A 13,595-nucleotide genomic window follows, 5' to 3' on the forward strand; every position below is an offset into this window, starting at 1 on the left:
CTGGCCAATCCGTTGCCTTTTAAAAGTCTCTGGGAGGAGAGACACTTGTGTGAAGTCACAGAGAGTGTAGCCAGCCTGGACTTCTGGTCAAAACTTCCAAAGTAAAAGCTCCACTGTCAAACCACTGTCAAACAGACAAACATAGGGAAACATTGCAAGCATTCTTTAAACAGTGTATTATTTATTTAATTATTTACTATATTGATCAATGCAGATTTGTCTGCATGTTTTATATACACACTATATGTATTTATCAGTATTTTTGTAGACAAACACTTTTGAAGCTGTGCAATATTATGTTCGCAATGGTTCTTCAGTAATTGTGTAATATCGTGGTTTTGGTCATAAAGATACAACTACCCTTTTTACCCCTTAAAACTGTATAGCATCTTTAGTGTTTTGCTTTTACAGTCTTTAACTTAACTCTTGGCTCGAGGTTCTTTCCTTACTGTTGCAATCAACCTGCAGTCTCTGGATCAACTCTGTTTCCCGCCTCAACGGGCAGCTGTTGTACTTTCCCAACACAAAGCCACTAACACCCAATGTTAGCAACTAGCTAACGTCAGTAAGCATAGTGTGGCATGTAGCAGCTCATTTTTTCCTAATGTGTTGATAGCAACTATAGTATATTTTACAAATTTTAATTAATTCATTAATAATCATTAAGTGGTCCCTGTCGTGGAGGGCTAAAGGTAAAGTTAACAAGCTACTTGCTATTGCTAATCCAGGTAGCAGCGAGCTTGATAGCTAGCTATCGCATTAGCATGTGCTGTTCAGCTCCCTTAAAGTGGCCAACAAATATGATGATAGGTGAGCGTTTTCAGCCGAAACATATTCATTTTAACATTCTTTTCGATTTTCGTAATGAAGTGACTGCGCCTTTATTGTGAAGAGGCCGTGGCCCATCCCCCGGTGCCAGCTGGCTCTTTGGTGCGGCCGAGTGACGCAGCTGAGGCCGGTGAGGGTGAAGCGCTGACGGGACGCTGGTGGAGAGCAGCGCGCGGAGCTCAGTGAAGTGTGTGTGCAGCAGCGAGCGTAACACTGGATATCCATCACACGGAGGTAAGCGGCTCCCTGTAACAGCTCTTAGTGACTTCTGCGTGGGACTCTTTATTGCTTTCTGGAGATATATTATTATTCTATGCCTACCTTCTTTCTCTTGTATTCATTTTAATTGGATTGGATTTAACAGCTGACTTTGTGGTATTTACCATTCATCGCTCATTTACTAAGTGTGAATTTAGCTGACTTATTCAAACGTATAAGTGCTTTTATGAGTGAGTCCATATAGATTCAGCATCTCAGCAGAGAGGCTTTGGGACAGTTACCGCAGTACAGGCTGATGCATACGGTGCAAACGCGCCATTGGTGCCACACTCTGAAGCTAGATGCCCGGGGGAGAAAAACACAATGATCAGGTCTGGGAATTGAAACGCTCCCTGACTTTGTACTCTGCCTAAAACCTGACAGGCATGATTTGTAAAAAGCACGAATTCATCCTAACTGGAGTGGGCTTGCCTTTAAAGGTGGCAGGTTGCAGCGAGGCTGATCAGCGGGTGTCCATGTGAGTCATGGGGGGGGGGGGGGGGGGGGGGGCTGCTCCACATGCACACAGTGACATCAGGGCCATTTAATGGCATACATATTATGTGGCATGGAGGTGATAGGAAAAAGTTGATCGAGTAGCATCCCATCATCATTTTTAGCACGCTGTTGTCAGATTGGACTGCAGCCGCTTGTCATTCTTCATAAGGTGATCTTGAAGGTGGGAAAGACTGAATTGCTGTGCTAGATTTTCAGTGAGCCACACTTAAATGGTGATTAAACGTTTTAAACCGTTCTTCGTGTAACTGCACAGTAATATCAGTGCCCGTAGTCACCTCAGTTATTGACACAGTGCAAACTTTCTGTTGTAGGAGGTGTATGTGACATAAACAACTGCCTCACAGCCTATAAAAACAGATCATTAATGTGCTGACCCTTTCGTTGTTGATTTTGCAGTACTACCAAAGAATATGATGTTCCACACAGTATGTCATGGGGAGAGGAAGCTCTACAATGTTAAAATAAACACAAAATTGCTGAGGAATTAAAAGAACTGACTATGAGAATCCTTTGGATTTCTTTAAAAATGACTAACCTCATAATCTGTTATACCCCGATATTATATCTCAGAATAGTTCTCAGGTACCTAATTTGAAAAATAAAACAAATCATCACGTGTCCAAAAGTAGTTCTTCCACTGTTGACAGGTTGTGTTGTTTTCCTCTGAAGCAAAGCAGATGTGTTTGTCTTGTCTGTCGCGTTTTCATTCATTATTTTACGACAATTTCTTTTTTACCTTCCTGGGATCTAAGTAACAAGACGCTTCACAAGCTTGATCAAATATTAACCCCAACACAAATAATTCATCAACTGCTTCCAGGACACAGGAAAGAGGAAAAGTAGTCAGATGGATTTTCTATAAAGGAAGAAATAACTTTTTTTCTGTGTTTTGCAATGTGGAATGTGGAATGGAAACTCTTCTACCTGTCTTATCGCATGATCACATTTAATAGAGATGGTGTATTTAGAGAAAGAGCAGGCCCTCCATTAGCTACATGGCGAGGGACTCGAGTGTACGTGTGCTCTAATCCATTATGTGAAACACACCTTGTGTAGCTACTACCGAGTATCTTTAACTCAGCAGTGGATCAGCGGCATATGAAGCAGACCGCTGGTTGACGACATGTCAGCAGAGGAGTTGCAGGTGTTTGCACTGAAATGAGGGTAGGTGTACGTGTGTAAATGGAAGTCATATGTTACCTTGTGGCTCCGCTGTCAGCTGCAGTAACTCACAGAGCGACTCAAACCCTCATGACCCACTGCAAGCGTTGTGCAATGAACAAGTCAAGTTTGAACCATGTACAGTGTTTTTTTATGATTGTAACGATTTGGCTTATGTTTGAATTCAATTTACAGATGTGCAGTGTATCTATTAGAGTAGGTATTGTACTTTGTATCAACAGGTTACAGATTGACAAATATTCAAACACAAAGGGAGGTTAGCTTGGTGTTGCTTTTTCCAAGATGCAAAGAAATCAAGGTCAAAATGTTGCATCTCAGTGTTTGGAGCTGGACAAACATACTGTTTGTATTAACCCAGCACAGTGGTTAATATTTCATCAATCTTGTTTCCAGTCGAGTTGCCAGTCCTCTAGATTTGAGAGGACCAACTTTTGGAAACATAAATCTCCAAACTGAACTCCAGAGATCTAGCAGGGCAGGCTGGCCTCCACAATAACCAGTTGTGATTTTACAAGAGGATCTTCGATTGGTTTGGAAATCTTTAACACGAAATATTAGAAAAGGTGAAATAACAAGATACATTTATTTAAGTTGGAAGTGAAACCAACTCATTGCTTGCTTTTCCAATTGAGTGTTTCTCACCTGATACTTTGACTGGTATGAGGAAGCTGCTGTCTTTGTAGTGAAGATCCACTGCACCCATGTGTTCAGAATGAGAGCACGTAACGAAACAGGACATTAGCAGAAGTGATTTAACACTATTCTCCTCCTTGCCTCTGTATATTTCTGCATATAAGTCATGCATGTCATCTTCTTAGTGGAGCTGGAGATCAGCAAGAAACGGACCAGAACCTTTGTTGTGAGGAAACAGCCCCGTCTTTACTGTGAATAACAGATTGCTTTGAACATCCGCTTTGAACAGGTTTCTGTTTTCCCTCTTCTTGATGTTACAACAGGTTGCTTAGCAACCCCCACCCCCAAGCAATCGTCTGGTTCCTCAATCTGCTGCCATTGGCTGAAGTGGATGGTGGAGTAAAGTGTTATGCTTTGGTGCTCCTATGTTTGTGGCACAAAGAACCCGCACCTCCCCTCTCTCCGATCATAGACACATGTAAACAAGGGAGTGAAAAGACAATCTATATTCTTCAGTGTTGGATGTAAGCCCCCTCCCCTCCCCCCATGTGTTACTGATGGAAAACACAACAGCATCACGCCAGTTGCCGGACTATATTTGAACTAGAAGCAGCATGTGTCCTCGACCCGTCATCGCACAAGCCAGACCAGAATTAAAAAGTGCCAGTGATGCAGCGGCAGGTTGATGCATCACTCACGAACAATAATGGAACTGTTAATACGCGTGTGACGCCGTCGTCGACCGAGTCGAGTGAGACTGGGTCGGCCTTCCTGAAATAGACGCCCGGTGGGGAGCCGCTGGGGCCCTGGCACGGGTCCCCTTCACACGAGGATACCTCCACAGCACTCAAAATTGCTGGATTATCACATCGCTGTTTATATTCACGTTCAGCCGCCATATCCTATGACTCAATTATCAAGTGGTGCTGTCACGTAGGCGCTGGGAGAGTTATTTTTAGGGTCACAACATCCAGCAGAGACGAGGAAACACTCTGCCGGACAATGATTTGAAATGTCATCGCGGCTCACCTAATGTGGGCGCCGCGCCCCATTATCTAAGCCGGGGGGAATCTGTCGGGCGCAGCTGAGCTAGTTATCTCCATACGCGACATCAAAGGAGCCTCATGTGTGTCTCGTATTCGGATTTCCAAACTTAAATGGCGGCAACTAATAGTTGTGGATTTATTTCCAATTATACGTCACCATCGGTATCCGCTGATGACTGTCTCCTTATTTGCTCATTTTTTACATTTTGCCGAAGTAAACTCCCGAAAAGCCCCCCCACCAACCTCCCGAAGACACACAGCAGACCTACTGGTATATTCCGGTGAATGTTTATCTTGTTTTTCTCAGTCTTTGGAGTGCAGCCCGGGGCCCTCCCTGTGGAGATGGATCACCCGGGCTGAACTGTCAGCCTGCTGACATTCTTGTTACACTGGCTCTAAAAGCCTGGCAGGAACGCCATGAGCAGGACTGGCTCTCCTCCGTAAGCGTCTCACCACGACCCCTTGCGCGGGCTCGCCATGGTCACAGCCGATGAATGTCAGAGCGTCTCAGGAACACGCACCAAGCCGTCCGAGGGACACGTCCTTCACCGGCTGGTGTGATGGATGCTTCTGTTTTCCAAAAAGACAGAAACGCTGATGCCATCACCTCACCATGGCTGTGATGGTTCATTAGTGAGATTTTAGAGAGTAGTGTCACCCGGCGTAAGCTCGCTCCATTATCAACACAAGTGCGTAAACCGGCCCTGAGGCCTCTAATGACTGCAGTGTTTATGTTACATACATTTCCTTTTATGCTGCAGTTGTTTGAAATGAACTTCAAATAACTCAGTGGAGGAATGTGTAGAATCCCAGGCCGGCGTCCAGCATGGAAGCTGTTTATGGAAGAGAGCTGGAAGGGTGGGGATGGGACGGGGTGGAGAGGGGGGGGGGGGGGGGGGGGGGGGGGGGTTCTTCTCAATTAGGGGGATAAGCTGCTGCTGCACAGCGGCCCCATCGAGCCATGTTTGGAGCTGTCTGGTGGGATCCACGCACAGTGCTGGCTAGCTTCGCTCCTCTCTGCCATGTGTTGACAAAGCAGAAGTCAACCGTTACGTAACGCCCCCCCACCTCCCCACACCTCCCAGTCCGTTAAGCTGAGGCTGTGATGAGGGCTCTTTTGTGTCAGCGGAGCTTTCTTTCAGACACAGAGACCTCTTGTGTGAAACACATCGTAGCTCAACTTGGTACCACTGCACCTTTGTTTGGAGTTCACACTGGGGGGTGGATGGGGGACGGATTGTTTTGGTGGGTGGAGGATTGTTTTGGCTTTGTCACACTGGGCATTAAAAACACATGAAGCAATCCTGGTGGAAAAAAAATCAATAGCTTAAACTCGTTCATAGTCCAAGTAGAAATTTGCCTTAGAGGTACACATCAGAAGCCTCTTATCGGCACAGGAAAACCTATTTATTGTATCCACGGGGGGTCAGACATCTGTTTGCTGGTTCCCACATCTAATTAGATGGAAGATCCTCTCTGATCACAGCCCCATACAACACAGCTATTTCATTTGATTTATTACTGTCATTTAAATGTAAATGCAAATGTATTTAGATCAACCCTATGATCCTGTATGTGTGGTCATTCAAAACAGCATATATATATATATATATATGTGATTTTTTTTGTGTGTGTGTGTTTTTTCCACTCACAAATTTCTATATTTTGGGAAGAATTCCCTTTAACGCTGATTCAGTGTATTCCTCTCTAAGGACTGAACACATACTGTATCTAAGCTATATAAGCTGGAAAGAGCAATCGGTTAAAAGATGCCAACCAAGACTTTTCAAACCCACTGACTTTCACATTGTGTCTAGTGGTACAGAAGCAGAACTAGTGGTTTTAAGAAAGCCAGGCTCACTGTTTCCACATGCTGCTGGTCTTCATGCGATTCTAATCTAAGCTAATCAACACCTGGCTCGATTGTTAAAAATAGTAAAATTGGTCCCCTTCAAAAAGTAAACATATTTTGTCACTAAATTGAACTGTTCCTATTGTGGAATTGATCCGGTAATCAAGTTATTGGTAGATTGTGTTTTTTCTTCCTTTCAGATGATGGTCTTTGGACCTGGTATATTTTAAACAAAAGTAATCACATTGACCTTCATTGTATGTTACAAATCAATGAATTACCTTTTAGTTAATTAATGATGTAGTCGGTGACGTGTCTCTGCCTGCGCTAGAGCTTTTTTTATATGCAGGTTTGCACAGTTGTTGAGTGGGTGCCACATTCCTGTGTGGCATGTGGTGACAGCTCCATCTGAGCACGCCTGTTGTCAAAAACAAACAGACCCCCTGCAGAGCGAGGGTCAAGGTCAAAGCTGGGACCGTCCCGCCCAGACGAGACCCTCAAAGCTGAGCCTGACGCCCCAAGAGGCTCCACATGGAAGCCAATGCCCGCCGACTGAGGACACGCCGAGCTCCTCGTCTCCGAGGTAATGCATGCGCTGGACTTTTAGTGACTCACTGGGCGTCCACATTTGTTTGTCCGTGTGTGTGTGTGAGTGTCTCGTGGCTGCAGACGGGATGAGTCATCTGTCCTTCACCGCATATTCCTGCTTTTAGGTCAATCCGCCGAGTTTGCGCTGAGAGCCGCTTCCGTTGGCTTGTCGAGCAGGAGTAACACCTGCGCTGTCAGATAAGGCTTCATACCAGGCCCATCGGGTCTGTGAAAGAGGAGTCTCCAAAAGACAACCAGAAGACGTGTGAAGTTGTGTTTGCGGCGGTAAATGTTCTTCCTCGTCCTTGAGGAAACACTAAAACTCTTTGATTGTCGTCCCGTTGTGTGTGAGGCGGCTGGTCCGCTCAGCGTGACGCCCCCGGACGGAGAATGCTCGCTTCGACATTACAAAGTCGAGCTTCTCCTTTTCCGGCTGTAACATCTCCATCCTTTTGTTTGTGCCTTAGACATTCTTAGAATTCAGCCCCTTTGTCAAGTAGAGACATCTAAAAGCACCTTTATGATGCTGCCGAGGTTTATCTTCTGAAGTGAACTCTCATCGCCCTGTTTGTCTTGGCCCCGTCGCCGCCGGCCGTCCCTGAGCTCTTGCACCGTCTCTTCTTTTCTCTCGGCTGCATGGACGCCAGGCTCTGCTCTGAGGCATCACTTCCTAAAAAGGCCAGCGGGGCGAGCTGTGCTGTGGTGTGTTTATACAGCCAGCTGAACACCCTGCAAACTGTCATCTTCCCAGTGTGTATGTTGTGTGAGCGGTCCGAACACTCCCGCGTCACTCTTCTTCCTGTCCATTGACCATCTCAGGGTTCGCCTGAGGACACGACGGAAGCAGAGGCCGGCGTCTGCACTGCTCAAAGGAATGTCCGCTAGTGTTCCCAATGAGACGCAGGGGGGAGAAGGGGGAGAAGGGGGATGGAGACAGCGGGTTTCTGACGCTCAGGGAACAGCTCGGCTTCCAGACTGGAAGAAGTTTTAATAGGTTTTGTGTGTCCCCGGGGGGGGGGGGTCTCGTTTGGTATCGCTCTCATTCTGTCCCTCGTCTACTAAGGCCTATTTGAGCAGTTTTCCAGCTGGACCACGAGTCCCCTGCCAGGTCGGCTTGTTTACCGCGGTGTGTAAACACAACGCACACATCACAGTGCCACACTCTGTGTGTGAGGTACAACTTTAAAAAGCACCTCAGAATGGATTTAGTTGAACACACCTCCTTAGCCTGCGAACAAAAACTCTAGTGGTGTACCCCTGTGTGCGAACATGTATGCTCCAGTGACCGCTTGAGTGCCTTTGTGTGTGTGTGTGTGTGTCTTGACTCAATCAGCATCCTAAATGAGGACGTCTCTTAAATCAGTCGTGCTGGCGGAGCACAATAGGAGGCCCATCGAAGTGTTTCACAGCCACTTCTCTGGTGGCCTTGGTGTTGCCTTCGCATGCTCAACTGATGCAGGTCAGATTTACATACGTTTGGTCCCCCCCCCCCCCCCCCCCCTTCTAGTTCTTAAAGGGGAAAGCAGATACCAGTTTGAATTCAGGAATCAGGTACATTCATTATTGTATGTTACACATGCATTGTTTTGGACGATATAGCACTCACCTTAATTTGATGGTTTTGTCGTAATCATAGTTACATGATGAACGTGAATATTGGACATTGTTCTGCCGTTTGGTTCCTTTGATGATGGGTACATAGATGGGTGATAAAATAACATGATTGTATTTGTCGGACCTTTCCATTTATAACACCAGAGGTCATTGCTTTATTATTGGTGCATGTGCTGTAAAGCTGTGAGTGTGTCATTGGTTTCTAATGAAGAATGAAGTCTTGTGTGTCATCGCATAGTTTAAACAGAAGACTGAGGGTTCAACGCCTTTCTGTCTGGCTCTATTGTATCTTGTTTCAGTGTGTAACCCAACCATAGTACCACCACAATTTCATTAGCTGTATACGGGCCACTAGTGGCAGTGAGTCCACTCCCACTATGACAGGAGCTGCAGCCGAGGAATCTTGACCTCAGCCACTCCTCCTCCGTAATACACTCGTACATCCAGATCTGTTCCAAGTCCCCTTTTTAATTTTATCCATGTGAAATATGATTTATTTGATTCATTTTTTTATTTTGAATATTCTTCTGTTCTGTTTTTCCTTCTTTTTGATCATGTTTTATAGTCTCTATTTTATACCTGTAAATGTTCATTCATATAAATGGAAAATGGACAGGAGCATTAACACAACTAAATCTCTGATATCATTTTTTACCTTATTAACCTTTTACGGCTTAATTAGAAATATTTTAAAATATTTAGAATCCATTAATCACTACTATTCCAAAATGAATATTAGATGTACTAATATTTGCAGATGGGGCCAGTGTTAAGACACAAATACACAGTTACCAAGAGGCATTTCCTTCTCTAACTGCGCTGTACAAACACTAGTGTTGATTAAACTGTGACCCGAGGTCATCTTCGCTGAAGTTTTATGATGCGTCACACTTAATAATGTGCAGTTTTCCCTGAATACGCTGTGTTGTTTTCCAGGGCTCTCCACAAGGGGGCAGCGTGAGACCAAGCACCACTCCCAGTAAGTCATCTCCCTCTCAAAACCAGTAAGTCATGATACTGAGGGCTCAGTAGCATCTGTTTACCTTCGGGGCACATTTAGGAAGCAGGCGTTATTTTTAGGAATGAAACGCTTCCTGCATTCTTCTGAATTTGTATTTTCCAGTTTGTGTCATAAATGTCTTTATTTATCTATCACAAACATTTCCAGCTTTTCACTGGTACAGAATGTTTCAACATCTTTCATCCCTTCGGTGTGTCTCTACACTTTGTCTTCATGTGTGTGTGTGTGTGCATGTTTGTGTTTGTGTTAAAGTCCCATCACAACCTCGAGCCGCCTGCTCTGTCAGGATCACGCCGCTGACGACCATGAAAGTCTCTCCTGACCTGATTCCTGCCGCAGGTGACATATCCCTCCGCCCCAGCCGACTGTCCACATCTGTGGGACACTTCAGTCTCACAAAGTCTCTGGTTAACAATGTAGGGCGTCACTTTAGTAAGCTTTGTTGAGACGCTCCTGCCACTCTACTTCCTGCTCTGACGCTGTGATGGTTGCAATTAGTTTGTTCAAGGATATTAATTTGATGGCCTGGTTCTGGCGTTGCAGTTCTATTTCAGTCATTTGGGGCACGAGGTAGCAATAGCTCAGATTTCCCAGCAACCCCAAAGGGGGTGTGCACTCTGTCACATTGTGTGAGATGATCGATGAGGAGCTGCGAAGATGACGCTCTCCTTTTGAACGCTTTTCAGATCTGGACCCCAGCAGAGTGTGCAAGGGGAAAGGAGTGGTGACCCTGAGGGCCACCCTCATCCACATAGACGACGAGGGCCGCATCAGCTCGGAGCCAAACGCCATCACAACGCCAAGTAAGTCGCAGCTGCTTGACCACACCTCCCTGCACCAGGACGGGATGTTTACGGGCCAGTGATGGCATGGCATGTGGAAACAGCATTTAATCTTCCTCTTTGGTCGTGGAAAAAGTGTTCATCTCTTTCACAGTTCTGTTTCAGTGTCGGGATTAAATATTGTGCCATGTTTTGGAATTGAGCAATCAGAGGCGCGATGGAGGCCGATTGTGCATAAAAATATGAGCAATGTCAAAGAGCTTCATTGTTGGGGCCGGCCCACTGCCCTTCGGAGCGGGCGCCTGGTCCGTGGGCTTCTTTGGTACGCACAGCGAAGAGGAGCCCTTCTGAGGGAGATGCTTTAATTGTTGTAGAGCCTGAATATAAAGGCCATCGGAACAAACAGCCTCTGAAGCTCAATGAAAGGCTGCTTTGTTCTGATGACAAAGTTCAGAGATTGTGGGAGTATCTCTTTTCTTTTTTCTTCCCTGAACATTTTAACATTGCTGAAACCCTCCTAGGAAAGCATCCACGCCCTGTGTACTGAAACGGGATGTATGTATGGGACCTAGCTGCTATGGCTGCGTTTTACTGAAATAAGGAACTTATTCTGAGTTATCCTGAGTGTTTTTTTCAACCTGCATTCCCTGCCCTGACTGCCAAAACTGAGGGACCTCTGGACTCTTTTCAGGTGGCTGGACAGGCCACATTAATGGAGACAGCTCTAAAGCAGGATTGGCGGAGGGAGGCAGCAACATCAGAAGTGATTTACCGCCTCCTAACAACCCCCGGTGCCAGGTACGTTTACTTTCTCTCTGTTTAACACAACCTCTTTGTGTGGCTGCTTCTGGAGATCATTAAGAGAATTTAGGGAGAATTTGCCCAGAAAGCTTTGTTTAACATTTCTCACTTCTGTCACCTCCAGGCCATTTCCCCAGAGAGCCTGAAAGAGAATCAGGCTCCATCCTCGGCCAACGCTCCCAGCTGTATCACATCGACCTCCAGCTCTGTTTATCCGTGCACCAGCACGGCTAACCCCACAATAGTGCTGCTGCAACACAACAGAGGTGAGTGCCATGACGAGTTCACCAGAGCTTTCCAGTTTGACCGTGATCTCACTCTCACACGTCTCATCAGTCATAAAAACCAACCTGTGTGGCGCGTTGGCGTTGTCCCGCTTTGTGCAGAGCTCTGTGTCACATTTCACTGTGATGTCCTTCTGTCTGTCTTTCCCTTAAAACAGAGCAGAAAAAGCATCTTAATCATTTCAAAGGTAATGCATTGAGGTCTTGGTGCTATTTGGGATGTGTTTGTCATTTCTCAGACTACGCCGGCAGCAGTCCCAGTTTTTATTAAGATGTATTATATTTATTTCCCTGGGCTGAAGCATCCATCACCCTCCCACTGCCTCGACACCTAATGTGTTCGCCACCAGGCTGGTGATGTTAATGAGTCATATTTTATTCATTGGTGTAATGAAAACATTGGAACTGTTTTTTAGTTAAAGGAGAAGGTCCCAAACTATACAGAAACATCACTTTTCTGTATGTTATTCTGCATTCTGTTTTTTGCTGATTCCAGACTTGCGTCAAAGCTCATTTAACTTCATGTCTGTTGCCGGCATGGCATGTGAGATCGTGCACTTTCATCCACTGACGACCCATCTCTTTCTCAGAGGCCAACTGTCACATGCTGCCAGTGTGCTAGAGGTCACCTCATACTCAGCAGTTTGTGTCATTGAAAGTGTTTACTGCCATGGAGCACTAACAAGAACCGAATACTATAAAAGACATTTATATTCCCTTTTGTACTATGTGGGGGGGAAATGCCCCTTAATGACACCTAGGAAGCATTTGTGCAATTATTCTGCATAAGAAAAGCTATACAAAACGCATTATGTGAGGAAAAATGAGCCCGTTTGTAGGTTTGAAATGCAACATCATGATGTGATAAGCCACACGGAATATGCTTCTTGCATGTGACGTACATTCCAATCGACTCTTTATGTTGGTGAAACACACACAAATTACTTTTCAAGCTCACCACTTGTTCACATCATGTTGCCATTTACTGTATGCTGCCCCAACATCTGTATATCTCATCATATTCACTGCCGTACTTACGTGTTTGTGTGTGGGAATTGTGCGTTTTGTCTGTTTTAAAGCATTGGTTGTTTTTGTAACAGACCCAACCCCAGAGAAGGACAAAAGCCCGGATCCTGGCAGAGACTCGGTCAGTGCGGTCCCGGACATGGACTGGACGAGGCTGCAGCTGTCCCTGCACTCGCCCGTCCTCGGTCCTCTCAACAAGCCCATTGTCCCTGTGCGGGTGAGGGACAAAACTTTCTGTCCAGCGAAGACAAATCTACTCACCATGGATGACGGCTCTTTTGTCCATAGGATATATGGGTCTTGGATGTTATTTATACATAATGATAGTGAGAGCACATCACTGTGCTTTTATGTAACCTAGCATCTGACAGAACTCATTAGGCTGGAAAAACAGTCAAATGTAAAATGCTGAAACATTTTAAATGGCGTTCTCCGTTACACTTAAACACACCCCTGCTGAATGTATTTTTCATCCGTCATGTTGGCTTATTGATTAAATCTCCTCATCTACATTTCAGAACACTGACAAGTCCAAAGACTGGTACAAGACAATGTTCAAACAGATACACAGAATACCCGGTAAGACGTTTGATGTGTTCCTCTGTTGGTTGTCACGCCCTATGTGTGTGTGTGTGTGTGTGTGTTTCTAAGTGTGTTTGTATGTTATGTCACATTGTGCTCTGTCTCTCCATCACCGTGCTCAGAGCCTATTGAGGAAAACCCTTACCGCCCTACCTACATTTTCCCCGACAACTCTGACATTCAGATGAAATCCAAAGGTATCCGATGGCAGAGACTCCGCTCTTGTTGGCTTTACTGATCTACCGCTATCTTTGTCCCTCTTCAAATACTTTGGCTGTGTTTCACCTTTTAGCTGATATTTCCCGACCTCAGTGCTCATATAGTTGAGCCGCTATCTGCCCGTGTTGTAGATGCACTGCAGGTTTCATGCAAAAAAAAATTGTGCACCGCAGGTTTTGTGCAAAATGAGCCTGTCGTGGCAGATTTTAAGCTCAGCTGGCTTTTTTATTAGGCCTTTTTCTTTTTAGGGCATATATTTTGACATGTCACAGTAGGAAAAGAGCAGTAGTACGAAGTGAAATAACTGATGGCTGCGTTCCATTATCCTGCTTCAGGGCGCTTGCTCATTTTCACACGGTC

The 13,595-nt window shown here is 45.4% G+C and overlaps 1 protein-coding gene across 12 annotated transcripts in view; it reads left to right on the forward strand.

Moving 5' to 3' along the window:
- The first annotated feature begins 941 nt into the window (after positions 1–941).
- LOC119214646 (sorbin and SH3 domain-containing protein 1) overlaps positions 942–13,595 on the forward strand; it is a 35,262-nt gene continuing 22,608 nt past the window's right edge. For 7 of the 12 annotated variants that reach the window (XM_062566686.1, XM_062566693.1, XM_062566694.1 and 4 more), the window contains exons 1-10: positions 942–1,062; positions 9,457–9,499; positions 9,794–9,880; positions 10,228–10,344; positions 11,015–11,121; positions 11,249–11,390; positions 11,567–11,596; positions 12,509–12,651; positions 12,953–13,013; positions 13,139–13,213. In XM_062566686.1, coding sequence (XP_062422670.1) covers positions 9,847–9,880; positions 10,228–10,344; positions 11,015–11,121; positions 11,249–11,390; positions 11,567–11,596; positions 12,509–12,651; positions 12,953–13,013; positions 13,139–13,213 — 709 coding nt within the window. In that variant the 5' untranslated portion in view covers positions 942–1,062; positions 9,457–9,499; positions 9,794–9,846. Of the gene's footprint in view, positions 1,063–6,678; positions 6,902–9,456; positions 9,525–9,793; positions 9,881–10,227; positions 10,345–11,014; positions 11,122–11,248; positions 11,391–11,566; positions 11,597–12,508; positions 12,652–12,952; positions 13,014–13,138; positions 13,214–13,595 lie in introns of those variants that run through there. The other 5 variants (XM_062566687.1, XM_062566689.1, XM_062566688.1 and 2 more) reach the window with 5 other exon arrangements.

This window comes from Pungitius pungitius, chromosome 13 (assembly GCF_949316345.1).
Source record: "Pungitius pungitius chromosome 13, fPunPun2.1, whole genome shotgun sequence".
NCBI lineage: Eukaryota > Metazoa > Chordata > Actinopteri > Perciformes > Gasterosteidae > Pungitius > Pungitius pungitius.